The sequence below is a fragment of the Trachypithecus francoisi genome, unplaced genomic scaffold (genome assembly GCF_009764315.1).
Source record: "Trachypithecus francoisi isolate TF-2019V2 unplaced genomic scaffold, Tfra_2.0 Lachesis_group19, whole genome shotgun sequence".
Taxonomy (NCBI): Eukaryota; Metazoa; Chordata; class Mammalia; order Primates; family Cercopithecidae; genus Trachypithecus; species Trachypithecus francoisi.
This window is the reverse complement of record NW_022681464.1, coordinates 20,810,084-20,838,082: the sequence shown is the minus strand read 5'-3', so window position 1 is coordinate 20,838,082 and position 27,999 is coordinate 20,810,084. Positions and strand designations below refer to the sequence as shown.

General features: G+C 44.8%; 1 protein-coding gene across 4 annotated transcripts in view; it reads left to right on the top strand.

Moving 5' to 3' along the window:
• Positions 1–26,233, top strand: part of MAPRE2 (microtubule associated protein RP/EB family member 2) — a 170,161-nt gene extending 143,928 nt beyond the window's left edge. For all 4 annotated transcript variants that reach the window (XM_033177994.1, XM_033177993.1, XM_033177992.1 and 1 more), the window contains 3 exons: positions 9,102–9,241; positions 14,238–14,396; positions 23,070–26,233. In XM_033177994.1, coding sequence (XP_033033885.1) covers positions 9,102–9,241; positions 14,238–14,396; positions 23,070–23,144 — 374 coding nt within the window. In that variant the 3' untranslated portion in view covers positions 23,145–26,233. The remainder of the gene's footprint in view (positions 1–9,101; positions 9,242–14,237; positions 14,397–23,069) is intronic.
• The last annotated feature ends 1,766 nt before the right edge of the window (positions 26,234–27,999 follow it).

Here is a 27,999-nt window from a genome sequence, read left to right as displayed (position 1 = left end):
GCAGTGCGCCTCACTCGTACGCTCTCCCAGGGACAGAGCCATTTATTTTACACTGTAATGACCCCTAAACAGTGGATTGGGAGGGAAACAGGCTGACTCATAGCTCTTGTTACTGCCCGTTTTCTCTTAAGCCCTCCCCTTGGAATCAATAGCACATGCCATTGATCACAGAATGTCTTTTTGTTGCTGTTAACATTGCAAAACGTGTATTTTGTGAAATTGCTGGACATTTGGTGACTGTTTTGTAGGATATAGAATAGGGTTTCTTAAACTATACCATTGCAGGTACTTTACCAAAAGCCCAACGAATCTTGTCTTAGGCACTCGCTGCTCATACCCAGGGAAATTACTGCAGTAGCCCCCTAGCTGACCTTTCTGCATCTCCCCTCAGCCTCCCTGGTCTGTTCTCAACACGGCAGGCAAAGTGAGCTATTTGAAAGCAAAGCTAGATCATGTCACTCTGTTCAGGATCCTGCACTGGCTTCCCTTTTCCCCTGCGAGGTCCTTTTTGACCTGCCCTTCCAGTACATCTCTGACCTTCTATCTACCTGCAGTATCCCATTCTCACCCTGCCCCACCCACCTGACCTGGCTCCTGAGTGGGGAAGGCAGGGCCTTTGCACCCCCATTCAGCATTTCCTCTGCCTGGTCTGCTCTGCTCCTGGCTGTCCAGACGGCCACCTTCCTATCCTGCCTCAGGTCTTGGCTCAGGTCTCACACTCACTGTGAGAGACCTTGAAGAAGGAAGGGTTACTCCTGCAGCTGGCATGTTCCCTGCAGGGATCCTGGAAGTTGTGACTATGGAGTTTGCTACAAGAGCTGTTGGCTTCTGTGAAGAATGAGACTTTTGAGCCACAGTGACCCCACACAGGAGGTTCTCGCCTCCTGTATCTGTGCCAGACTGCTGCAGGACTCCCAGCAAGAGGGGCACCTGGCACTGTCCTGCTAGTGCTTGGTGTTCTGACCTCTGTTCTTCTGGGTGGCCTTGGTGTGAGTGTGGCCCGTGAAAGTACCATGGGTCTGAGTTGAAAAACGGAAACTGGAGGAAGAAACCATAGTGGATGCTTAGGCCTTCCATGAAATTCCTATTTAAAATTGCTATTCGCCCACCCCCAACCCAGCTCTCTCTACGCAACCCTGCTCTGATTTTCTCTTGTTCATAGCACTTATTTTCTAATTTATTCTATCACTTACTAATTTATGTTATTATTTATTGTCTAGTTCCCCTGTTAGAATGTTAATTCCACAAGGACAAGCATCTTTTGTGTTTCATTCATTGTTTGATCTCAGCTGCCTGTTAGCTTTCTCAGGTGCATAATAGGGTTATGGCTCAATAACAGTTTGCACAAATGAATGAATTAGGATAATTTAGAAGAAGCACAGATGAAGATAGATAGGGAGTGCATGGAATGGAAGGAACCTATGCCTTGGAGCCCATTGGTGGGTTATGGGTTAATCACATTTTTTGGTTCTAAAAGCAAATTTGTTGAAGCTGAGCATATTTACATGATGCAGTTGTGCATCTTTATACAATAGTTGTTCACTGTGTAAAAACTGGGTTAATCAATTTTTGTAAAAATATTCTTTAAATAAAAATGAGCCTTATTTTCTTAGTATTTCAGCTGTTTTATTTTCGTAGTATCTAGAAATGGGAAACAAGTGTACTTTCGCATCATTAGTTGAATCAGGTCTCATTTGCTGAGTAATAATAGTAATGTAAGCTACCATTTATTAAGCACATACTATGTGCCAGACCCTTGTGTAATCATTTTCCATGTATTAAGTCATGTACCCCTCCCAACTCTGGGAAGTTGGCACTGCTCTTCCTTTCTTAAATGTAAAGCAAGCAAGGTGGCCACAAAGCTACACCAGTCAGGAAGTAGTGGAGCTGGGACCCCAGGAAGGCTCTCTGGCTGTTGAGCCCCCACTCTTGACCACTGCACTCACTCCCTCCCTAGAGGCAGGTGAAGGATGTCCAATTCCTTACCAGGTCTTCATTCCCACGAGATTGGTGTGGCTCGTGCCTGCTGTGTGGAGCTGCCCCTAGCTGGTCAAGGAGGACTGCCCACTCTTAAGAGCCTCCACTGAAAAGGAAGAGCTGCAAACCCCACCACTGGCTGCATTGGTCAGAACAGAAGTCATAAGGGCTGTAAACTGCCAATTTCAGAATAAAAAAACCAGCCTCCTAATGATCTCATGAATTAGGGCATCCCAGAACCCTGTTAAAGTTTCATTTAGGCCGGGCGCGGTGGCTCAAGCCTGTAATCCCAGCATTTTGGGAGGCCGAGACGGGCGGATCACAAGGTCAGGAGATCGAGACCCTCCTGGCTAACACGGTGAAACCCCGTCTCTACTAAAAATACAAAAACTAGCCGGGCGAGGTGGCGGGCGCCTGTAGTCCCAGCTACTCAGGAGGCTGAGGCAGGAGAATGGCGGGAACCCGGGAGGCGGAGCTTGCAGTGAGCTGAGATCCGGCCACTGCACTCCAGTCCGGGCGACAGAGCGAGACTCCGCCTCAAAAAAAAAAAAAAAAAAGTTTCATTTGGCCTGAACTCTGTCCACTGAGGTGTTTTTTTGCCCTAAACTCAGAGCAAATTACAGAATCTACAAAGTGAAAGTATGGAGACAGTTTTGAAGGAAAGGCCAGGTCAATGTAACTTGAATTTGCAGTAATCAGAATTCTGTAGGGACTGGCAATCCTTTTGCAGTATGAGGGTTCTGATATCAGTTCAGTTACCGAGGAAGTCCTCTTCCTGTGGAATTCACTCTCCTCATCAGTCTAGCCCATACCCTTTCTCCAGCAATGACATTACTTTTTTTTTTTAACCAAGCTCATTATCTGTTAAAAAATATAATCTCTTTGTCAAAGTGCAGGGAATAATAAAGTAATATCAGATCCATCCACAATGAATCAGTACAGATGCAGTGTATCTTCTGCCATAGTTATTCAGCTCTGGGTTTTCTTCATTTGAGTGAGAAGGGCTGGGGGGATGGTTTGGGAGGGGAAAGGGCTCTCAAAGTAGAGAAAAATTGGGAATGACCATAACCAGAAGAGTAGTGGGCGCCTGCATGTGCGTGTGCACACGCTCATGTTTTTAATGTCTCTGTGGTTCTTGTCAACAGTATTAATGTCATATTTTTAGCTCCTCTGTTTATGATTTTGGCAAAAGGAATAATATGGCAGATTATGTGAAAAGAATTTCTAAATTCCAGCAGAGTCTTGGCCATGAAGGATAAAGCCAAGTCCAGTGCTTTGATTTGCTTCATTCTTCTGAATCCATTGGGCCTCATATGCCCAACATGTTGCAGCATTTTCCATAAACATTAAGCAAGCTACTAGTTATTGACATTAGACACGGCAACGCCCAGGCTTCACTAAGGCAGTGAATCCGACCACTCTGAATTGTTTTACAACTATGGTTAAAATGTCTTAGAATCATATTTATACCCCCAAATCCTAAAGGCATTAATTAAGACACAACTGCTCAAAGACTAGCATTGTAAATCATGTCCAGTGAGCAGATTCAGAGAATTACAGGGACTTGGACAGAATTGATGCTTATTTTCCTCTGCTTCTGAGATTCCTTTTTATTTTGAAAGGTAAAATTAGGGAGGTAGAAAAGCTTGAGGGCAAAATGGTTACTTGCAAACAGGGCCACCACTAATTATGTTCTCAGGACATCATCAAATGCAGCTTGAAAAAAAATTGAAATATTTGAATCAGCTGCAAGAAAAAAAAAATCTATATCTGTATTACAGCCAAAGTAGGTGCACTCTCTGTAAAAGCTATTATGTAAATGTTTTCCACATAAGCATCATTGAGCCAAGAGGCCTGGGAAAGGTACAGAAGTCAAATCACTGATGGAGTGGGGCATTCTGGGAAGCAAGAAGATAGCTTTTGAGGACTTCGGTATCTAAAACCAGGGTTGGATGCTGTCAGAGACATGTTGGGAGCAGTTTACGAGATTGGAATACAGATGGTAGCTCACATAAAAGTCTTCTATCAGTGTTAAGTTTATGACATTGATAACTGTGCAGTTTTGCGAGAACATTCTTGTTAATATTGCCCAGGTAAGGGGGAAAGAGTATCTGGCAGCCCCAGAAACTTTAGAGTGTGGTTGTTAGAAGACAGCGAGACCTAGAAAGCAAATAAACAAAAACAAGTTCTTCACTCTAAAGAGTTATGCTATATGTTAGGATATTGTCTATTATTTATTCTGAAAAGGAAAACATGAAATCATTGAATATAATGAGGACAAAAGGTTTCATTTTTATTTTTATACATTTAGTATTTCTTAATCATGTGACAGCTGCGAGGGGTAAATTACTTCCATTTCAAATTGCAGCTTGTGATGATTTAATGAGCCCACTTTACATTTATTTGAAAACGAGCTTTTAGTTTAACTGTTAATTATGGGGTTTTTGTTGTTTTTGTTGTTGTTTTTTGCCCAAACCTCGGAAGATAACTCTTTCCCATGCCTTTCCTGTTCTTTAATTTCTTCACATTTATTCATTTGAAGGTAAAAATGTAGTTAAGTAGGCCTGATCTCACATACCCTCATGCATCATTTATTTTCCTCTGTTATCAGTTTTTCTCCAAACAGTAGAATTTCAAGATCCCTCTCACTTTAAATATCAAATACTAATTACCTAAGTGATTGATTATTAAATGTTTAGAATTTTTTCCATTTCTTCCTTCACTCAGCCTGCACTGTGTCCCCGTTAGCAAGGCTTAAGGGTGGGGCAGAAGCAGTTCTTCCTTCCCACATGTGCGTAGGTGGTGGAGCAGCACAGGGTGCCAAGCCTGATTTTCATCGCCTGCACCTCTCTCATCTCAAAGGGATCCAGGAGGTGCACATGCTGTGTGCCAGTGGGAGAGCCCTGGGGCCCTAGGCCACCACCTGACCTTTGCCTGATTTGTGAACACAGATGCCATTTTAGGGCTGAGACTCTGCTGAACCACAGCTTGGCGAGTCCAAGCCACACAGGCAGGTTGAAGTTGGGCTCTGTTAACAGCAAGGGATGTTTCCTCAAGGGAAGAAAACAAAGCAAAACCTGTTTCCCCAAGTGACTGTGTGTGGCTAGAAGGGGGAGAGCATCAGTAACTGCAGCAGCTGCACCCTCCCTCCCTGCCATGAGCCGTGCTGAGCGCCTCCCGCGGTCGGGGATTCTCCCTGCGTGTCTCCTCACTGCTCTCCTGGCCAGTGTCCTCTGCTTCTTCATAGTTGCTCTTCCCTGAAAATGTGGCTTTGCCCAGGGGTTTGGCTTGCCACAACCCCTTCTACATCTTATCAAACATTTCAGTTTTTTTTTTTTTCAAGCTCTATTTGATGATATCCTGAGAATATAATTAGTGGTAGCCCTGTATTCTAAGCAGTCAGCTTCTGTTTCTTCCATCACTTTTTTATTTTTAAATTGACATCAGACTGGATAAGGCCAGATACCAGAACATGAGTGTGTCTGATGATCCTAGCTCAGTTATTGCAACCACTTTGTTGTTGCTGACCTGCCTGTGAAAGACTGCCAGGGTGGGTGGGTCATCACATGCTCTCTAGGGAAGCCCCCTCTGCAAGGTTGTGGCCCTCAGGAAGGGCCAGTGAGCATGGCACAGGCTTGGAGAGCCCAGCACAGACCACTCAGAATTAAGCATATACTGACTGACTGAGTTTACTCCACCTCTCCTGATTCTGTGTAGGTAAGGAGCCTAAGTAATTTACAGAAGGTAATCTTGAGAGGAAACCAAGGAGGAGCTCTCTTTCTGGGAGGCTGATGGTTTTTATTTGGTTTCCTTCTTGTCTTGGTGGTTCTTTGTGTCTGTGACTTTGACATTGGCATCAGCTCCTCAAGCTTCCCCCAGTGTCCTTACCCTGAAGAGATGCCTCTGCTAGGTCTTATATAATGAATTATAAAAACTATTATTGAATGTCTCTGGGTTAGGCACTGTGATTGGTGGTGAGAGCATAAGGTGACTAAAACAGATAAAACTCCTATGTCCTGGCGTTTCCGCTCGTGGGAGAAGTAGGCATTAAAGAAATAGCTGTACCACAACAGTGGAAAGTGTTCAGGGCACTTTGCCCTTCCAGACAAAGTGACATCTGAGCTGAGACTGGAAGGGTGGTAGACCTACTTGCTCAGAGGAGGTAGAGGACAGGAAGGAGGCAGAGGGAATACAGCCTGAATTGCATGGTGTATTAGTTCTTACAGTGCCATAAAGAACTGCCCAAGACGGGATAATTTATAAAGAAAAGAGGTTTAATTGACTCACAGTTTCTCAGGGCTGGGGAGGCCTCAGAAAACTTAAAATCATGGCTGAAGGAGAAGCAAACATGTCCCTCTTCACACGGCAGCAGGAAGGAGGAAATGCCAAGCAAAGAGGGAATAAGCACCTTACAAAACCATCAGATCTCGTGAGAACTTACTCACTATCACGAGAACAACATGGAGGTAACTGCCCCTCATGCTTCAATTACCTGCCACAGGATCCCTCCCACAACATGTGTGGATTATGGGAACTACAATTCAAGATGAGATTTGGGTGGAAACACAGCCAAACCATATCACATGGGGTGGTCATGGAGTCATACAACACTGGCTCATTCCTGAGAACATTGAAGTTGCCACACTGGGAATTCCTAGATAGCTGTTGCTCATGTGAGAACTCAGCTGGAGAACAAAGACTGCATCTTAGGCATTTTTAGGGGCCTCCAGTGCCTGGCCCATGGCAGGCACTTAATAAGTGTAATAAGTGTGTGTGAGGGGTGTTGATCATAGGCAGTCTTCACACTGCTTTCTGTTAGACTTCCTTTATATTAAAATATGAGGTATTGCTTATAAAAAGATCTGAATGAACTTGATATTTCCGAGCTGTCTCCCCACCTGTTAGGCTGGTGGCTGCCTCAGAGAAGACTCTTTGCCAGATCAGGTGTCCTCACCCTGCCTCCCCTACCTGCTCGTCTACATTGTTTTCTTTACCCAGTTGGTTTGCCTTTGGGTTAAAGAACTTGGTCAGCAAGATATGGAAGTAGTGTTCCAGGAGTGTTTTATATGGGCTTCAACAGAGATGAAGAAGGTTCCTCACGGCCATATACAGTCACAAATAAAGCAAAACGTCAGCCCTCTAGAACGCTTGGGAAGCTCTTCTGCATAGGTGAGGTTTCCAGGGATCTGCAGATTTACCCTGAGAAATTCAAACTATTTTAAGTCTTTCCCAATTTAACCATTCTCATTTTAAAGTATATTAGGCACCTCCCTGTGTTTTTAAAGAAGTTTATTTAAAAAAAATTTTTTTAACAGAAAGGCCTGTATTTTAAAGGCTGTCATGCTGTCAGTGTTTCTAGAGGGTGTGACTTGCATCCAGAGCTAATGACCCCAGGCACCTGAAGACACAAATATAAATTTTATGGTCTTCCTGTTTTCTACTTTGTAATTAGGATGTTGGTTGAAACTTCTAACTGCTGTCACATACCTGTCTTTATAACCCTTCGGCTCTTGCTAATCTGTTGATACTAATAAACTGTGAAGTTGGAAATAAAGTGTAAAATTGGAAACCATATCACTAAAAGTATTATTTACTTGTTTATATAGTTAAACTTTTGCTCTTTAACCAAATACATGTTCAGTTGAGCATTGTGCTACGCACTGGGGTTACAAAGATGAATAAGATGTGTTTCTTGCTCTAAACAAGAGCAGGGGTTGGGGTATTAGGCCAGTGGGAGCACAGAGAAGGAGCACCTACACCAGACTGAAGGGATGGTGAAAAACAGAGATGCCACTTCATGGGGACTGTGTTCAGAGGAAAAGGGAATGGGCGGGCCCCCAGTAGGGGCTTGGAATTTCATAATCCATGAAGTACATTGCGTATACATTGGGACTTCTATTTTGGCCGCAGAGGCCATTCTTGTGTCTGTGCGTTGTTCTGGGTAGCGAGAGTCTGCTGTGAGCTGAGCTCCAGATAGGTGAGGTCTTACCTGAAACCAATGGTTTTTCATTTTTCCACTTCATAACATTATTAGTGATGCTAAGTGAATCACTTGCTTAAGGTGCTGACCCTCGGATCTCCCCATTGTAAGGGTGTATTTTCCCCTTTAGAGTAACACATGTAAATATCTTGTTCCCCAAAACCCTCTCACCTAAAATTTACATGTCCAATGATGAGCCCTTTCTGAATCACTTATTAGTTACGGATGTCACAAAATTGTGATTTATTTTCTAGTTCCAGCATTTCTTGTACATTTACTGACTGCCAGTGTTCCTTAAAAAGGATTGAAAAGATCTTTATATTCTTTTCTCTTCCCTCTCCCTCTCCCTGTCTTCCAGCCCATCTCTCTTTCAGTCATTATAGATTAATAGATTTTATTTATCCAGTGCATTACAATAAATGAAGCTATTGTTCTTCCTAATATTCAGACTGTCCCAAGTGTGACTAGTGGGGAACCCCTTCGAGCTCTTGGTATTAATCCTGGAGCACCTCCTTGCTTTTTGACACAAGATATCCTCAGCTTACCCTGAACATTCCCTGCCCCATCCCTAGAATCAGCCATTTCTCAAGAAGCCCTTTATTGCAGAATAACATTTAGAAACCAAGGTTTGGGCATCAGGAGTGCCCGCTGCTATGGAGATGTCATTGCTTTTAGGCATTTTAGTGGCTAAAGCTAGGAAATGTTTTAAAAGAGAAAAAAAATACATTTGTATTGATACTTCTTCTGAAGTATTAATCGGTTATAAGATCTTTTCTCTTGTTTGTTAGAAATTCAATTAGGGTGATACTTTTAAGCTTATCTAAAAACCTTTCCTCTTAAAAATCTTAAAATTTGTTCTCTTACTCTTACATCTCCAGAGGGGGAAGGGACAATGGCATTAACCTCATGTTACTTGAGGAAAAAAAACAGCACTCACAAAGGTGAGATAAATTGCCCAAAACAACCATACTTTTAACTGTATACACTCCTGCTGAAATATTTGTACTCCTTCTGTATGGGAAGGGATCACTGGAGGTATCTCTTATGTGTTATAGTAAGCTTCTTTTATATCATTCATTTTCTATATATCTAAAACACATTTTTAATATTACCGGTATTTAGCATTTATTCTGATTGCTTTCAGGTGCAGCTAAATCAAGTCCAGCAGCTAAACCAGGATCCACACCTTCTCGACCCTCATCAGCCAAAAGGGCTTCTTCCAGCGGCTCAGCATCCAGATCTGATAAAGATTTAGAAACGCAGGTCATACACCTTAATGAACAGGTAATGCATCAGCTCTGGCCACACCTCTAGGAGCAGTGACGTATGTAAGAGGTAGGGGGCCTAGGATCCCCTAGGACTGGGGTAAGGGAGGGAAGGTAAGGAGGAATCCTTGGTTTCAAGTAAGAAAGAATAAAAAGAATTGTTCTGGAAGACAAAATCAGTAGCCCATGATGAATAAAAAGTGTTAGTCACAAATCTCAAAGTTGTACATTAAGATGGGGCAGATGGCTTAGCCTTGCTGCAGACTTCAGACCACCTTCCCCTCCCCTGTCCCTCAGGGCTGTCATGAGCTCCCGCTAGACCATAGTTCATCCTGCCCACCTCTGGCCCTTCTAGATAGTGCTGCATTGCTTTAGGGTGAGTCTGTCTCCCTCTCTCTCCCTCCCTCTCTTTTTAAAGGCTGAGTCAGGGTTAGTCTGTCTCCCTCCCCTTCTCTTTTTTCCCTCCTTCCTTCCTTTCTTCAGCTATTAGTAGTTGAGCTCATTCTATATGAAAGATATTACGCTTAATGCTGGTAGTATAATGGTGGTAAAATAGATACCTTTCCTTTCGTCATAGAACTTGTAGATAGCAATTGCACACAGTAGGTTATTACACGAGCTAAACAAAAAACCTGATACTTCCCACAATGGCAGAAGTTGGGTGCTGCAGGAGCACCGAACCCAATATTTGGGGGGATCTGAAAGGCCACAGTTGTGTTTTAAGTAGAAGAGCTTTCCTTTTAATTTAGCATTCCTCACAGTTATGGTAAAATCTAGCTAGTTCCACTGTCTTTGAAATTTTCATTATAAAATCTTAGGTACTTCTCATCTTTCCTAAGATTATATGTAGCTTAAAAGTAATAAAAGCAACGGGTAGTGGAGGGCCCATACAGGAGAGCCTTTTATCCTGGCTACCCTGCCGCTATGAGAGGAGCCTTTACTCCAGGGCCCCAGGCTGTTCCCAGCCACTCACTGGGCCAGTCGTGGTGATTAATCTTATTCTTGATGAGCCAGCAAGAGTTTAGAAACAGCTTTTGTGATAATTGTATATTTGTAATCAAGAATCTAGTTTAATGAAGGCAGTTTCTTAGCTAGGGTGTTTCTTTACAATTCTGATCACTTTATGGAAAAAGGTGTAAAAACTTAAGCCATCCAGCAGGTAGGACTTGGATTTGGAAACTGGAATGTTCTAATTACCTGCTGATTCTCAGTTTGAGTCCTGTTTCCAATAATGACTTCTTCTCAATTAAAAGGCAGTAAGGACAGTCATAAAGAGCCTTGGGCCACATGTCTCAGGCTCCAAGAAAATCAGAGTAGACCTAAAGGCTGTAATGCCTTGGACCTAAAGTTGGTCTTCCCATATCCATGGGTTACCACATCTACAGATTCAAGCAACCAAGTATTGCAAATATTCAAAATAAAAAATAACGATACAAACATAAAAACTAATACAAATTAAAAACGATACAACATAACTATTTACATAGTATTAGGTATTATAAGTAATGTAGAGATAATTTAAAGTATACAGGAGTATGTGCGTAGGTTATATGCAAATATATCTTATATTGTCGTATATCAGGGACTTCAGTATCCATGGGTTTTTATATCTGAGGGACAATCTGGAATCAGTTCCTCTCAGATACCAAGGCACAACTGTAGAACTCTTTTTCCTTAAGGAACCCAAATTCTTTTGGTATCTTTCTTATCTTGTGTTTCTTCATGACTCCTCCCTCTCTTTCCCGTCTACCACACCCAGTGTCCCACCTCTCCAGCACAAAGTATGACCACGTGGAAACCTTGAGGTTCTCTCCCCCTTACAGCCTGACCCAGCCAGCTCCACTTCCTGTCCTTGGGGCTGGCTCTAGACTCCCGTTGGCTCTCCAGATCACACACAGAGCCCATCCCCAGGGAACCCAGACCTCTAAAATGCCTCCACTAAACCATCCTACCATCCACAATGCCACTCAGAGAACCGAGTGAGAAGAGAGAGGAATGGTCCAGTGCCACCTTCCTGTTATAATCCCTTCATTACTTCCAAAAGGCCTCACTCCCCATTTCTGGCCCCTGATACCTTCACACCGAGGAATGTGCCTCCCCCTGTCTGTCCCTCAGAAGGAAGACACACCCTGCATTGTGAGTCCTTCAATCAATATTACTGAGCACTTACTCCAAATTTATATCCATGCTTAACTGTTGCCGTTCCCTCCTTTTTCTGTCTTGGAGCCAACAGGATGCCCCTCGAGTCTGGGAGGGGGCCCCACAGGCATCATGGTGTTGGAACAAAGAACACTCAGGTGAGGAGAGGCTGAGGGGAGACCCTGATGCTGAAGGGTGAAGCACAGTCCTCATTGAGAAAGGGACAAGTGCCATAAACTTGGAGGATTCTCATTTGCTTGGCCTCTTGCATTTTCTCAGGCAATTTCCCATGATACACTAAAGAAGTAATACTATGCTAGACCAGTCCCATGAGAGAAATGAATCAGAAGACATACAGTAGGAAAAGTCATAAACAAAATAATTAGGGACTTGTTCTGGATAGTGGGTTAGCCAACCAGAAGTGGGTTGGAGTCAGTGGATTAGCCAACTGGAAGCAGGTTGGTCATTGCTCAGGGAGCGCAGGCGAGGCCAGGGATGGGTGTCGGTTAGCCCAGGCGGAGACCATAGCCATCCCTGAAACAGCAAGGCCTGCAGGAACCTGCAGTCTGTGGCCACACTGGGAGGAGTTGGAAGAATCATAAGAAGAGAGCTGCTTCTCCTTTTCTAAGATCCATCTCCAGCATCTCCTTCATTGCTTAAGCATCTGCCACAACACAAGAGGGATGAGGCTGGCATTGGTCTTTGTGAGTGGGACCATGACAGTGGAATTTTGCTTGCCAATTGATCTTTCATCATATAAGTTAGCTAGTGTTGGTTTTTACTAGGGAATGTTGGTAGTGGCAGCTGTTACCTAATGCATGTGGAATATCACTGAAGCCTGATTTGCACTAAAGGTTTGTCTGGAAAAGCCTCAGCTATTTGTTCAGTGTGCAGAACAAAGCCCTAGGGGGCCAGACAGACCTAGTTTTCGTGGGTGGGATGTGTCCTTGCCTGGTACAGGGGGCTGAGGGGTGGTGACACACCTAAGCTGCCACAGATCATCTGCTGGCACTATCACAGGATTGAGATGGATTTTGTGTCCAAACCTGGGGAGAGGTTGGTTTGTTTTAATGCAGGAGAGTATTTCTAGAATAAGAGTTTTCTTTTTTCTGGAATTTAAGCTGGTCACCTTCACTTTTTTTTTTTTACATCTTACAAATGTGCAAGCTATAGTATTAATAGAAATGAGTTAAAAGCAAACTGGTTCTCCACTGCTTTGCAAGCAGCCACCTGGGGGCGTCAGTGAGGGTAACTCTGAATCTACAGGATGGATATGGTTTGCCAGGTGCACAGGAAGAGGATGGACGCTGCATGGGGTCAGTGTGTGTTTGAATGAATCAGTAATTCCAGATGGATAAAGCATACACAAAGGCCCAGAATGATTAGAAGGAGAGAGTAGGACATTTTGCATTCCAAATTAATTTTTTGAAATTCTATTAGGGGTGATTTTTAAGATAATGACAGAGAGATTTTACCTAAGGACAGCCATGAAAGATTTAATTTACCACCTAAAGCATATACCCTACATAAAAGTAAACAAAGGGTTTAAGCAAATGGAGATCCTCAGAGACCAGGAACAGAGTAATAGTTTGGGCCTGAGTGTAGCTGCTATGCCTGGTAGACCGAGATTTGAAGCCAGATCTAGTCACAGCCCCATCAGGGTTTCTTTAGCTCTGGGTGTCCGAGTTCTTGGACCCTCTTTGGACCGCTGCTTCCTCCCTTCACTTGGACTGTTCTGTAGCCACCCTGAGAAGCTGCACATCCCTGGAAACTCTGTGAACCAGGATCGAGAGGAAGAAAGAAGGAATGAGGGTTACTGTGGTGAGGGAATAGGCCTTCCTTGCCCTCCTGCCTTCCCAGTGACGTACCCAAAGCCCGAACTAGAGAAATTGAGACAGATCCACTCAGCCAGGCTTTCGTTCTCACCCAGTTTTCCTCGTGTCACGAAGCCCCACTTTCTCCCTGGAGAGCGTTTGTCTAATGTGGCTCAGTATCATTTGTGAAAGGGTCTACAGCTAAGGGCGGCTTCCATGCAAGTGATCTAAGGGAGGGAAGGTCCTCAACATAAATCTAAATAGCCGTGCTTACAGCCTCTCTCTTCTGCTTCTCTTTCCTCCTCCCATTCTCCATTTCCTGCAGAAGATGAGCAAGTATTTCAGTCTGTTCAGGCTGCTAGAGCAGAGTACTGTAGACAGGGTGGCTTATAAACAACAGAAATTTACTTATCACAATTCTGGAGACTGGGATGTCCAAGATCAAGGCACCAGCAGATTCAGTGTCTGCTTGAGGTCCCATTCTTCATAGATGGCACCTTCTCTTTGTCTTACATGCTGAAAGGATGAATGAGCTCACTTGGGCCTCTTGTCAGGACACTCATCCTATTCATAAGGGCTCTACCCCCATGACAGCCACCTCCCAAAGGCCCCACCTCCTAACATCATCACCTTGGGTGTTAGGATTTCAACATACACATTTTGAGGAGATACAAAGTTTCAGACCACAGTAACAAGTTGGAGGAAAGATGTGTTCCAGCCTATGTTAGCAGCAGACGAAAGCTCACTCCCAGCCTGCATGGAACCGCACAAGCAGAAGGCCCACTCTGTCCCTGGTTAACAAACGCTCAGTTGCCTGAAGGGAATGATCAGAGTGCTGTGGAGAATTGGACGTTTTGGCCCAGGGTCAAGCTCCAGACAACAGCCCTGTTGTTTCTCCCTCAGACTTACACATCGGTTATTTCTGCCCCTCTCTCTGTCTCTCTCTTGTCTCTCTCTCTCCCCCCCTCTCTCTCTGTTTTGGGTTTTATTTACAGGAATTGCTGGTCACTTCTTATACTATATTTTGGGTGATCTTTTTTCTTCACTCTCACTCCATTGCAGGTACATTCATTAAAACTTGCCCTTGAAGGCGTGGAAAAGGAAAGGGATTTCTACTTTGGGAAGCTGAGAGAGATCGAGCTACTCTGCCAAGAACACGGGCAGGAAAATGATGACCTCGTGCAGCGACTAATGGACGTCCTGTATGCTTCAGAAGAACATGTAAGTGTGAGGAGCACATGACTCCTGTGTTCTAAAATGACTCTCTTGGTCAAAGCACAGTAGATCAGCATGCCTTGGAACATGTCCCCAGGACCTCAGTGAGAATTACCACTCGGCTGAGTGCGTTTGATAGTCCCAAAGGAATAAACCTCATTATCATCATGATCCATTGACCCATGCCTATGGGACAGGCAGTCATACATTAATCTGGGAAGAGATGGGTGGGGTGGGGAAGGCTTTGACAGAAAAATATGCTTATGCAGCCAAACCCCAAGTGGTCTGCAGTTCTCTGAGCAAATGAGCATTAAGAATTTGTGGCCGGGCGCGGTGGCTCAAGCCTGTAATCCCAGCACTTTGGGAGGCCGAGACGGGCGGATCACGAGGTCAGGAGATCGAGACCATCCTGGCTAACACCGTGAAACCCTGTCTCTACTAAAAAATACAAAAAAACTAGCCGGGCGACGTGGCGGGCGCCTGTAGTCCCAGCTACTCGGGAGGCTGAGGCAGGAGAATGGCTTAAACCCAGGAGGCAGAGCTTGCAGTGAGCTGAGATCCGGCCACTGCACTCCAGCCTGGGCGGCAGAGCGAGACTCCGTCTCAAAAAAAAAATAAAAAATAAAAAAAAAAAAAAGAATTTGTATATGGATTCCTCCTTCATGCAAATTCGGAGTGTGGTTAAAGGAGAAAATCATCTAGATGCTTTTCGCATCCCCAGAAGGCCCATAACTGACTGTTTTTACTTCGTAGCTAGTTGTCTTGGTTACTCATTGGCCAGGACAGACCAGAGCTGTGGGACAGCCACATGCACACCTCCTTTATGGGGAGGACCTGCCACCAGAGTTGCTGTTCACAAGTGCTGATGGAGACCCAGGATGTGGCTGTGTCAGGGTGATGAAAAGCAGATGTGAGAAACGGGGGAGGAATAAGACTCTAGGAAGCAAGGAGAGGAGGAGGGCAGGATGCATGGCAGAGACTGAGGCAAGGCACCCCGGGTCTGCCAGTGGCAGGAGAGAGAAGCCCAGCAGCCAGAGGCGGGGGTGGGAGCCCGATGTGGCTTCACCTTCCACTGAGCCAAGTTGAGGGGTTGGGGTGTCCAGCTTCTTTTATGTCAGGCTGATGCTAGTGGAAGCGTCCCAGCCTCTGGGCTGGAGGCCTGTGATGTTCTGAGGGCCTCCAGTGGAATTGTATGTGTTGATCTCTCTATAGGACGTAGCAAGCCCTCAGCACGTTTGCTTTCTTATTCCAGCTGAATCCCAGGCAAATGTTTACTCCATTTATGCCTCAAAATACCAGCACTGAAATTCTCCTAAACTGTAAGGCACTATATCTGTGGTTTGGAAGCTCTCTACCACTTTTTTTTTTCATTTCTTCCAAATATTTTGGTTTAAATTATTTCTTGGTTATCAATAGCTCAGAATTTGAAGCCCCGAGAATCCACCTGGTTTCCATGATGGCTTCATAAAATATGGTTCTCAGTATTTTCAGATCTGATGGAAGAAACCAGAGACTGATTTGTAGTGTGTCTGCAGCTGCCACAGCATCACATATATGATGTCCTGTGTGTACAGAGTGCTTGCCCTCTGTAAGCACCAGATGGACTATGGTTATTCTCTTCGCAAGCTTGTTTGAGGCTAAATCAGCCGAGGTCTCCACAGCACCATGAGACTGAGTGAATGGCGCTGCTGTCTGTAATAACGCCTGCTAGTGGGAATAAGGCCAGCATGCAGGATCGAATCTTCTTCCCAGCCCTGCACTTCAAACGAGGGAAACCCTGAGTCTAACCTCATGCCAGATTTTGTCCCAAGAGGGAGTCCATGTGCAGGAGCACTGTCTGACAATGAACTCCAAATGAAGTGTTGGAGAGGTCCACTGAATTCCCGGCTAAGCATAGGTGGACAGCCTCAGGCAAGAGCTCTTGCCTCCTGGGTGTGATTTCCAGGGGGTCTACCTAGATGACTGTACTCAGTTTCTGTTCTGCAATACCCGTCACCACCCGACCCCCACACACATACATCCCAGCACCACCTTGCCACCATCTGGATTCAGAGAGCAATTCCTGCAATGTACATGCAACTAAAATGCAGGCATCCCAAGAAGAAAGAACACTTTAGGGTGGGCGCGGTGGCTCACACCTGTAATTCCAGCACTTTGGGAGGCCGAGGCAGGCGGATCATGAGGTCAGGAGATCGAGACCACGGTGAAACCCTGTCTCTACTAAAAATACAAAAAATTAGCCGGGCGCGGTAGCGGGCGCCTGTAGTCCCAGCTACTCGGGAGGCTGAGGCAGGAGAATGGCGTGAACCCGAGAGGCGGAGCTTGCAGTGAGCTGAGATCGTGCCACTGCACTCCAGCCTGGGTGACAGAGCGAGACTCCGTCCCCCCCAAAAAAGAAGAAATAACACTTTAAGGCCTCATCATTCATTAAGACTGAATAATAAGTTTAGCAGACACCTCTTCTTCTGAGGCACCTGGGTTGGGGTTTGAGGTAGAAGGGCCTAGGGCTTGATGTGTGTTAGCTTATTAACTCCTGTAATTCTCTAGAGAATCCTGTTAGGATTGTTAGCTATTGTTGTCATCCCATTGTACAGATGAGGGAAACTAAGGCAGCAGAGAGATTGAATAATTTTCCCAAGTCTAGGAGCAGAATAATTTCCATTTGAACCCTGAAATCTGAATCCTGAGTTTATGTTCTCCCTTCTCCAAGTCTGAGCCACCTTTTAAATGGTATTATGACAGTAGTAATGGCTAATACTGATTGAGCATTTAGTATGTGCTAGGGATTGTATTCATGTCCTACGTAGATTTCTGATCTTAACCACATCCCTGTGAGGTGAGTAGTTACTTATCTACATTTTATAGTTGAAATTACTTACCCAATGGCTCATGGTTAATAAGCTCCAGCACTAGGATTTGAACCCAGATTTATCTAACTCAGAGGCTAAAATCATAAGGACTATGTTACCTCCCTCGCCGAGTATTGGTTACCATGGAGCAGGGAGGAAATGAACATGGTACCAATTGGGGAAAGCCTCAACATTGACTGTCTACTTGACAGTCTTCAGTTGAACACATTAAAAGTTTCCAAATTTTTACCTGGGTTTTCTCTAAATGACTCCCCTTATCTCGTTTTATTGATTTGCACTTTCAAAAGCCTAGTTGTGGCCTCTTTTTCTGGGCATTCATCTGATTTTAAATCAGCATCCACGAAGAACTTCAGTTTTCTTCTAGCCAGTTTGTAACTTTTAAAACCCACTTTGTTGTATCTTGGGCACTGCGCTGACATCATCAAATAGATTTAAGGGAAGGAAGAGAGAGGGGAAGAGACAGAGGCATTGGCCTGTAAGTATATGCTGGGGAGTACCCAAAATTCAAGAAGAGAATTACTCAGAGTAACCAGGCAGTTGAATCTGGCAGAGAAAACAGCCTTAACATAAATTGCATGTGTGGGTTACCAGAGCAAGATGTTCAAATGCAGTTGCTGGCTTAATTTTTCTAGTTCCAGGATATTTTTATTGCAACTTTGTGTCTGTAAAACTCCAAAAGAGACACATCAGGCTATACTGAGTTTTCTACAGAGAGTAAGCCGTTTGATCTGGATATGCCAGGTGTCCTTGTCTGGAATGTGACAAGACCCGTTTTTTTAAACCTTGATTTTTATGCAGAAAGAAAAGGAAGACTGCAGTGCGCCTGGATGCCGTGCTGGGTGCTTTCCATATCCTGTGCATGCATGACTCTGCCAAGAGGCTCAGGAGCAGCTAGATACTCTCCTTTCTGCCCCCCAGCACTCCACCTGCCATAGGTCCAAGAAATCATCCTAGATATCGTAACGCCTCCAAGCATTTTCATTTCTCCCTGAGAATATGGAATCTGGTTTCTCTGGAACCACCCAGAGGCACATAGCCAGTCCTACTGTGGGGGAGTGAGCCTTCTTAAAGCTGTACCCTCGCCTACCTTCCCCTATGTCTATGGTCTGTAAAAGCATCAGTTTTGAAAAGAATGTGCTTAGTGGTTACGATGCCAACACACACCACTGCCCCATCTCTGGGAATCCTGCTTTTGCCCCACTGTGCTTTCCTCTGACATTGTGTCCTGTTTTCTGGCCAGCCCTACACTTGGGTGATGGATAGATTTGCACCCATGTGCAGGGATGATGTGCATGGATGATGTGCATGGCATCTGGGAGGAAGTGCCAGCACTTTGTTCATGATGCTGTTGATACAGCTGTGTGTACAGAACTGAGATGGCACAGATGCCTGGTTGTCTGCCTTTCCCAGAGCCCTCCTGGAGATACAAGGCCAGGTTGTAGCACGTGCTATTCAGCTAAACATAGATGGACATGCTTTGCTTTGACATTTGAAGTAGGAGTATTTGCTGGGGAGATCTCTTCCCCTGAGTGATTACTTAACACTTTTATTTGGTGATGATTGGCCTCTGATTCTTATATTTAAGCCATCCCAGAATATGATGTGTGGAAGATGTGAAAATCCAGGTGGGAGTTTTGAGTAGAAAATAACAGAGGTGGTTGAATTCCCAGTTGTAGAAACCTAGTGGAAGTTTCCAGAGCAGATACTTATTCTCATTATATTTTCCCCGGATACTTAGCTTGGAGCCACAGGAGTCTGGGCTGAGGCATTGGCTACCTGCTCCCTGTGGATTCTGTCAGCTGAAGGGCACCAGCTTATGAACAGTTACTTGTTTCCTGCAGGGACAGGCTGTGCTTCTGTCACTGGAGGTCCTCTTGTCACTGGGCTAAGTGTTGGCTATAGAAAAAGACCCAACCCCTCCTCAGAGGAGCTTCCAGTCCCAGTAAGGGAGACAGACAGGGACATGACTAACTGGAATATGTGTCAGATGATGACAAATGTGATAATGGAGACATAAATAAACTTGCGTGGGGAGCAGATAAAAGCTGCCTGGAGGACCACACAGAGACTTCACAGCAAAGTTGGCATTTGTGTTGGATGTTACAGGGCGACTGGGAATATCAACAGCTATAGAGCTAAGTTAGGGAGAAACTGCATGAGCAAAGCAGAGAAGAAAGACCAGCAGCCACAGCTGGCATGGTGGCAGGAGACAAGGCTGCAGGGTGGTGCCTCCCACAGCTAGGAAGCCAGGAGCTGTTGGAGCTTCCTGATGGGCCTTCCTCTCTCCTTTGCCCCCATTTTCCTCCCACAGTGGCCAAGAGCCTTCTTCAATACCATCTTCCAGTTTGCCTCTCTATCTAATGATTGTAAGGAAACTAAAGAATGATAGTCTTCTTACAATCACTCACAGCTAAACGGAAAGATGTGAATAGATTGATGCGTACATAGTAGAATTATTAAGTGATGCTCTGGTGCATTAGTCTTATATTTGGTATAGGTTTTGCCTGGCCTCCTCCTTAGACATGGGTTTAAGTTCTTCATTCTTGTATAAGGCATAGAAAAAGATTGTTTTTTCCCATGAGCCTGCAGTAGCATTGTGTGGGCTGTGAGCTCTCAGCTGTGATTTGTAACACCTCAGAATTACAGATGTGTTCTGCCAGACTCTCAGACTGCCTTAACTTGCATGCCAAGCATGAGCAATCCATTGATAAATTGGGAGCTTTGCTGGTATTTCCCAGTGAGAGCTGTCTGGGGTCCACAGTTCCTGCAGATGCATGATGTCACAGAGGGGTCCTGTGACTGAGACTTAAGCTGGGTTTGCATGAGGAGCAGCTGCCCTGGGCATCTGGAAGCCTCAGAGCCATAGACAAGGCCAGCAAAACTGCTGTCTTGTTAGATGTGTTTGGAAAGGAGGCCTAGCCTAGTGGCTTCCTGGCCCTCTAGTTTGTTACAGGCTCAATGATTACTTGAATCTAGGTCTTTCAACTTGAACTCCATTAGCCCACCATAAACTCCTGGTTGTGACGTGAGCAAACGAGAATTTCTGCAAAATGTAAAACAGATCCTCATTTCTGAAATCTTTTCAGCAGTCTAACATGCACAGAAACAATTATATAAAGAAAAGCACACTTTAGACCAACTGAAGTTTGAGCAATACAATATGGAAGACACCACACTCACGTTCAAGAGTTAGGATGCTGAATAAAACAACATAAGTCACCGCGGGGGGCTCAGAGCCTGGCTGGAGAGACAGATGTGTAGCCAGCCACCCAGCAGGAACACATGCAGGACTGTGGTGCGGCCTCTCACCGAAGCAGAAACTGAGGATAGGAAGGTTGGAGAGGGAAGCCATTCACTCGGGGGTGCAGGCAGTGAGAGAGGCTTCAGGGAGGAGTGACTTTCTCGTAATTTAGAGGAGCATGTGGCAGGACAGACAGCTGGGAGTTCCCAGCCCACCATTCCTGTCAAACTCCCATGAACGTTAGTTTCATTCTTCTCCCCTGGATGAGAGGAGAGCACTGGCTTAGGAAGGCCAGTAACTGTTTCTTGTCCCGCGCTGGTCCAGGAAGAAGTTCTCTCCTGCTCCCCGAGCGCGTATGGCCACACTGTCGGTGAGGCACTGACTCTGAGCTGAGAGGACCAGCCTCACATGTGCCAGGCAGAGGGCAAAGCATTGTGCAGAGGAAGCGCCAGGAGCACAGCTGCTGTGATGCCTAGCGGTCTGGGGTCGATCCGGCAGAAGGGGAGTAAAGAGGGGATCAGGGCTCTGAGATCTCCCTGAGGTCAAAAAGCACCTGCAATTAATCCAGGAGTGCAAGGGTCAGGAAGACACATGATGTGGTCAGAGAGAGCAAGAGATTGGGCCTAACATTCCAGAGGTGGAGCCAGTTCTAGGTGGTGAGCACAGGGTGGTCATGGGGTAGGGAGAGCTCACATTTGCTGAATAAGGGGCCTGTCGGCACAGTAAGAGACAATGCCAGATTTTATCCCAAGTTGTCAACACAATGTCACTGTCTACTGTTGGTTGTCACAGAAAGGGTTACTTTTTTTAAAAAATTACTTGCACTTCTAGAATATATTCCAGAGTTTTCCCACTAAGAAATAATAACCACAGCTCACATTTCTGTTTACAATGTGCCAAACACTCTTCTAGGCACTTTATCTATTTTAACTCATTATCTCCTCTATTGGATTCGAGGAGTCCTTTGATTCATTGATTAAGGAAATGCATTGAAAATGCTCCTACATGGATACTCTTATCCCCAACTTTACAGATGAGGAAACTGGGCCCAGAGCAGTTAAGTTCTAGGCCCAAACCCACACAGCCTGTAAATAACAGGGCTGGGATGTGAACTTGAGTCCATGTTGTAACCTTAACATTCCACTTACTGGCTCTCGGAAAATAAGTGGCTTGTGACCTTGGCTGATAGTCTGATGATCTCAGTCATTCATTCTTGAATCCACTGCGATTTGTTCCTCTCAATACAACATGGATTGAGTCTTACATAAGAAAGATGTGGCACCAAGAATCCTATCCCAGACTTCAGTAACCTCAGCATCCAGTGGATGGGGCTGAAAGAGTCAAGACAAGATTCCAGATCAGTGTCATAGCAGAGGAAGAAAATAAATGCTGCAGGAGAAGAGAGAAGCAGTGATCTGGAGAGATGATCATGCCATCTTTGAATTGGCTAAAGATGGGTTTGTCCTAAGCTCCAGGGAAGAGGGGCCCGACAGACAGGGAAGGACTTGGGCAGTTCAGTGCTCAGGAGTCAGCATGCCAGGTGTGGGAGGCATGGGCACTTCTGTATGTCCCAGCACATGCTCCAGACTGCATCACAGAAGCTGTGTGCCCTTCCTGAGGGAACAGGGAACTCCTCTGATTAGCCATGTTCCGTCAGCTAAGGTGAAAAACAGCAAATATTTTGTGTGAGTTCAGAAAATGAATGAATGTACAGATATGGCTGAGTGAGGCTAGTGCTCCCTGGAGTTGGTGTTCATGATGGGCTTCACTGGGTTAGGCAAAGGAATAAATAGGGCTGTTTATTTCTAAACAGTGGGAAGAGCAACTCACCTATCTGATTCTCAGTTAAGTCAAAAGGGCCCCAAGCAGTCTTAGTAGACGTCCCAAAGTCCTTGAGCTAAAGCTGCTGAGCTCCCTCGTTGGGAGGGACCTCCTTGCCTGGGGCAACCCATGAAATGTGCCCGCTGTCCTTTCCTTAGCCTAGGAGCCTCTAACACTGCTGCTCTAGTGTCTAAGCCTACCTCAGGTTAGTAACATAACAAAGGGTCTCCTTCAGGCGGACACTATGGAGCAGGAAGAATGACAGCCAGGGAGGGACTAGGAAATGGAGCAAAAGCCCACATCCCTATCCATTAGTGGGGAGTGACACCCCACCCCCAACATACCACAGAGGCCAGGGGTGCTGCTTTTATATTACAGCAGCTTAACTCATGGTTGTCATGATGCTCTAGGGTCACTGTGTTTGGTTTACTCCTTTACAAAGGTTAGGAAAGTATGCCATGTATTCTATGAAGATTTCCTTCGGAAACAAAATAGTTGGGTGCCTGAAGCCTGATGACTGTGCTTTCTAGAATGATCTGGTTTTTGATCCGTGGAGAAGCTAAGGCGTCCCTGCACGTGTATCGGCCACCAGAAGCTGGGAGACATTTGCATGGCGAGTTGTGTCTGACTAAGCCTGGTGCCCTCCACAGCCTTGAGATGCCATGCTGGCAGTGGCAGTGGGCTGGGACGCTGCAGGGCCCCATTCCCAGTCAATTATCTCAGCTGACACTTCTCCCTTGCCCACAGGAGGGCCACACAGAAGAGCCGGAAGCAGAGGAGCAAGCCCACGACCAGCAGCCCCCGCAGCAGGAAGAGTACTGACCCGCCCCGGCTGCTCTTGACACTTCCATTGTGCGTGGGAACGTTTCTTCTGGAGAATTGGAACATGTGTGGCCCCAAGCTCAACAGAAACCAGTTGTTCCCAATCTGCCGTTACCATCAACGCACTGTTGCATATGCCAGCCACTGCGCTTGGTTCCCATTTTCTTTGCCAAGGTGTATTAGCGGACGGCCCTCTGGCCGCCTACCCGAGAGATCATAGGGTCACATACATCCAACTTCACCACTTGGCTGCTTGAGATTGGTTCTGCTCTTTTCTTCATTTCTTTCCAGAACAACTCTTTCCCACCCCAACACCACTGCCACCACCCCTCTTTTTATCCTGGTGTGAAACAATGGTAATTTGATATATGGTATTTATATTGGCATTTTTCAACCCAGTGTCACTAGATGTCACACACATTTGTGGTGCTTTGATGTTTGCAAGTCTAACCTCTGAACATAATTTGGTCAAATAATTGGAACAAAGGGAAACAGATACTTGATATGAAAGCCATAATGACGGTGACTTGTGTCATGGGGGAAAACATAAGGTCAGTTTCTCCCTCTGCTCACAATACTAAAGGGAAAAAATGGATTCAAAGCTAGGATTTCAGGGCCCAGCAGTGTTCCTCCATCAGCATGTTAGACAACTACACAGTATGTTGTTAGTTTTGAAAGACATTCACTCAAGGAAAACACCATCTCAACTTTGCCCTGTCACCATGTCCTTTGCCCCCCATGTAGCCCGTTTCCCAGGTTATGCTGTTTTGTTTCTCAGGGTCCTCTTCGGTGGGCAGCCACTCTCCCCAAGATGTTGCCATCAGTTTTCTGCAGTCCAAAGAGGGTCTGGTTGGGTACAGGTCTTCCTGCCTCATTCCTCTTCCTCTTTGTGGAGGTTTCAGCCACAAAACTGTCATTCACTCTAGGGGATCCCTACTAAAGGGTAACTTCAGGTGTGCAGCCCTGAGCTCCAAGGCCCTGCACCATGCCACACTTGCTGTAAGGCTAGAAGTGAAGACCTTATTAATAGGAGCGTAATTGCAAGGGAGAATCATGGTTCTGCAGTCTGGAGTAGACACTGGAATAACAGCACAGAAAAATCTATGACTCCAATATCTTCTAGAATAAAGAATTTTCCCTCTTTAACACAAGGGCCCTTCTTGTCATTGACCTTAGCTAAACCATGGCAATTCATAAATAGAGGAAACATTAATGAATTAAAAGCATTCCTTATTTTTTTAACTAATATTTGCACATTTTCTTAGTCTCTTTCCAAGTCTTTGCCTCTTTTATTTCTTTATTTTTTCCTTTGACAGATGGTATCCCTTCCTGGATCATTCATTTCACCTTGGTTTCTAACTTTAGATTTACTTTCACTTGTTATTTGACTTAGCAGGTGCAACAAAAACAAGAAACAAATGTGCCCACCCCACTTTCCGCTTAACTGAAAAGCTTAAAATAAATTTCTGAATTATGTATCCTGAAGCTTTGAAATTTCTTTATTAATTGATGAAATAGGAATTCTAAATTCTAGCATTGAAGCTTTTCACCAAAAGAAGTCTCTCCAAAAGAAATCTTTTACAGCAAAGTGATATGTATTGAGTTATATGGAAAAGATGGCTTGTATTTTTGAGATTATTACAACACACTGTGCAGAATTGGACAGATGTTCCGTGGTGTTTGGTTTCCCTTTCTTCTCTCTCCTGCTCACTCTGCATTATAGCGGCAGCTTATTTCTCTAAGGCTGGACAGCCTGGCTCTCGGCAGTGACGTCCTCCCACACCTGGTCACAAGTAGTAGTGGCATGTGCTATACACAGCATCATGCTTAACAGCGTGTTGCCCTTCTGAGCCTGTTGTACTCACTGATCTCTTAAAAAAAAAAAAAAAAGCTCTTGTAAAAGGTCACAGTAACTCTATGCAGCTGATACTGCAGTGGTTCCTAGGCCATTCTTCATCTGCTCTGGACATCTCAGTCATACCCAGTGCTTGGTGGATCATGACCAAACCCCTGTCATGTGGATGCACGTGAATGGGTAGCAGGGAGTCAGGATCCTGCTTTCTCCAGCAACCCCTTAAACTGCTGTATAGCTTGCATAAGCCTCCCTGGTGACTCTTGCAGGAACCACTCCATTGTCCTCCAGCTCCCCAGCCTTCTCAGTTATAAACATGCTGGCCAGATCTCTTAGCCTGCAAAGAGAACTTTCCCCAGTCACTATAGTCCATTCTCCTTCGCGAAGGCTTGGGGCAGACCATTCGTTTATTTAGAGAAGAGCTATACAGTCTTCTTTCTGGCCCCATCTTAAAGTCTTCTGTTGTGCTGCACCCCAGCTGATGTCTCAGATGCTTTGGGGAATCTTGAGCAGCTGAATTTGAGTCGGTCTTCCTAGGCTGCACCTCCAGCCTCTGCGCAGACCCCCACTCATTTCCCATGGATGGTGGGACCCCAGCATTCTCTCATCTCGGCATTCAGGGCACGCTTTCCTTGGCGGCCCCTGGTCACATGTCATCAGGCTGGGCGGGAAGTGTCCCTGGGTGCGTGCTCCACTTCTCCCTCTCAGGAAGCCCAGTTTCATCCGTAGTCCCCTCTCATGCCCACTGTCGGCTGGTTATAGCACTTCCACTGCTGCTGTCAGATAGGAAGTGATCGAAGCAGGGGGCAAAGAGAAAGTCCATGTTTGTTCTAAGCAGAAAAGCAGGAAAAAAAAAAAAAAAGAAAAACACCTGTTGACCTGAGAGAAGTAAATTCCAGAAGGGAACCAAGAATTCTTCCCTTCCCTGGTGAGTATTTCCATTATTCCGTTAAGGTTTAATATGCATTCAGATTACTTTTACTAAATAGTACACCATAAAGCTTTTGTTATATATTAAATGTAAACTGAAAGGAATGTAAACATATGTATTGTTAATTATAAATATAGATAAGTAATGACATAATAGATGAAAAAGTCTTATTCAGATGTATCACATTCATTTTACATTACCCACCTATTGTCGCATGGTAGAATAGTTTTTGTCTCTGAATATGTGAATAACTTGACTTGCATTGATCTTTTTACATATTTAATAAAAAAAAAGTATATGTTAAAATCTGCCTGGAGTTACAGATTCTTACATTTTTATGCTGAAGATTCCCTTTTCAGTCAGCATGCGAATAGGAAAAGATTTGTGTGGATTTACACATCGACCCACATTTTATTATGATTTACACGGGGAGGTGTCTTTGTTTTTACTGATGGCAAATGTTAACAGGAGTTACAGACTCATATTTGATATCAAATGTAGCAGCTATAATACCTTTTAAAAACTTTACCAAAAAAAAAAGAAAGAGAAAACATTCCCTTGGGAAACATCCCACATGCAAGCAAACAGAATCGTAACTCCTGCAGGTCCAGCATGCTCCATCTGGACGAGACAGTGCTGGGCAAATAGGAAACTGAGAGAGAAGCAGGCAGATGTTTCTAAGGACAGCTTTGTGGCAGAATGACCTGCTTGACAGAAGCGCTTTGAGTAAGTGTTTGTTGACTTTAAACGGCAATGATTTGTCGACATGAGCTATAACCATAATAACAACTTAACAGATACAGGAATAGGTGAAAAGAGAAATGTATTTCAACTGGCCCAGTAATCACCTGTGGAGACTGCAGAGCAGGTTACAGTGGGATACAGATGTTACCTTGGAGCCTGCAGGTTACTGGACCTCAGCTAATACCCTTTTCACCCTGAAGAGTGCCAGCCTTCCCTACGCTGCTTCCAAGCACCACCTAGAGGCCAGTTTGGTTTCTCTAATGTCCTTTGGCCACTATTTTCCAGTCACTTGCCTTTAGGCACATTTCTATTAAAATAAGTGGGAAAATAACAAGGCAAAGATGTTACCCCTCTTCTCCATCTACATTCATTTCCTCCCAAGGTACACTTGTGACAGAAGTTTGTGAGCCATGACCTGGGTTTGAAATCTCATGCTGAAAGTACACGTGTTTCCCGTTTAGTCCACCAACTCTGGGGTTTTAAGCACTTGATCTTATACTTAGACATTTGTGCACAGACAAAAATACATGTGATTCAGCTTACAAAATGTACGCTGGTGGACTCTAGTAAATGTGTCACTGATGGTTCAAAGGTGGTGAAATAATATGCTTGTTCTACATTATTAAATCTGACATCATCTCTCAAAATTGGTTGCTTCTGGTACTATGAGTAGGCTCAAGTCCAGAGACACCCCTTCCCAAAAAAAGTTAATGGAATTCCACTGAATTTGAGTTATAAAATGCCAGTTCTCTAAAACACAGACAACTTAGTTTCTGACTTTATTCCTTTTAACTGCTAGAACACAACTATGGTCATTAATTAAGGCTACTATCACTCATAATAACTTTTACTGACCCAGTTTCTCAGCACTGAGGCAATGTTGCCAAACAGCACAAATGATGGATAAAAACATATCCCTGGATGTCTAATAGCTCCTGTCTTGCTGAACCAGGAACTCATAAAAGATGTTTTCCACTCATTAGAGGAGTCCTGGCTTTACTTGCCTAAAGAAAAGCAAAGCTAAGGAGAAAATCCATTGATTCCTGGAGGACCCTCACGTGGCACCGGGACTTTGGATCACAAGACTGCCTCATGGACAGACCCCCCAACTCTGAGCCGGACCCCATGTTTTGTATAGATTAGGAGTACACAGAAGGTGCATTTACTGAGGCTGTGCTTCTGTTTTGGGTTTACAAATGTAATCAAAATGGAAAGCCTAGCTGAAGTTCATTTGTTGGATGCCTTTTTCTCTCAATTCACTGGGAAAAAAATGTTAAACTTTTTAGCTTCCAAGTTTTAATTTCTAAAACAGGTTTCTTATGGTATTT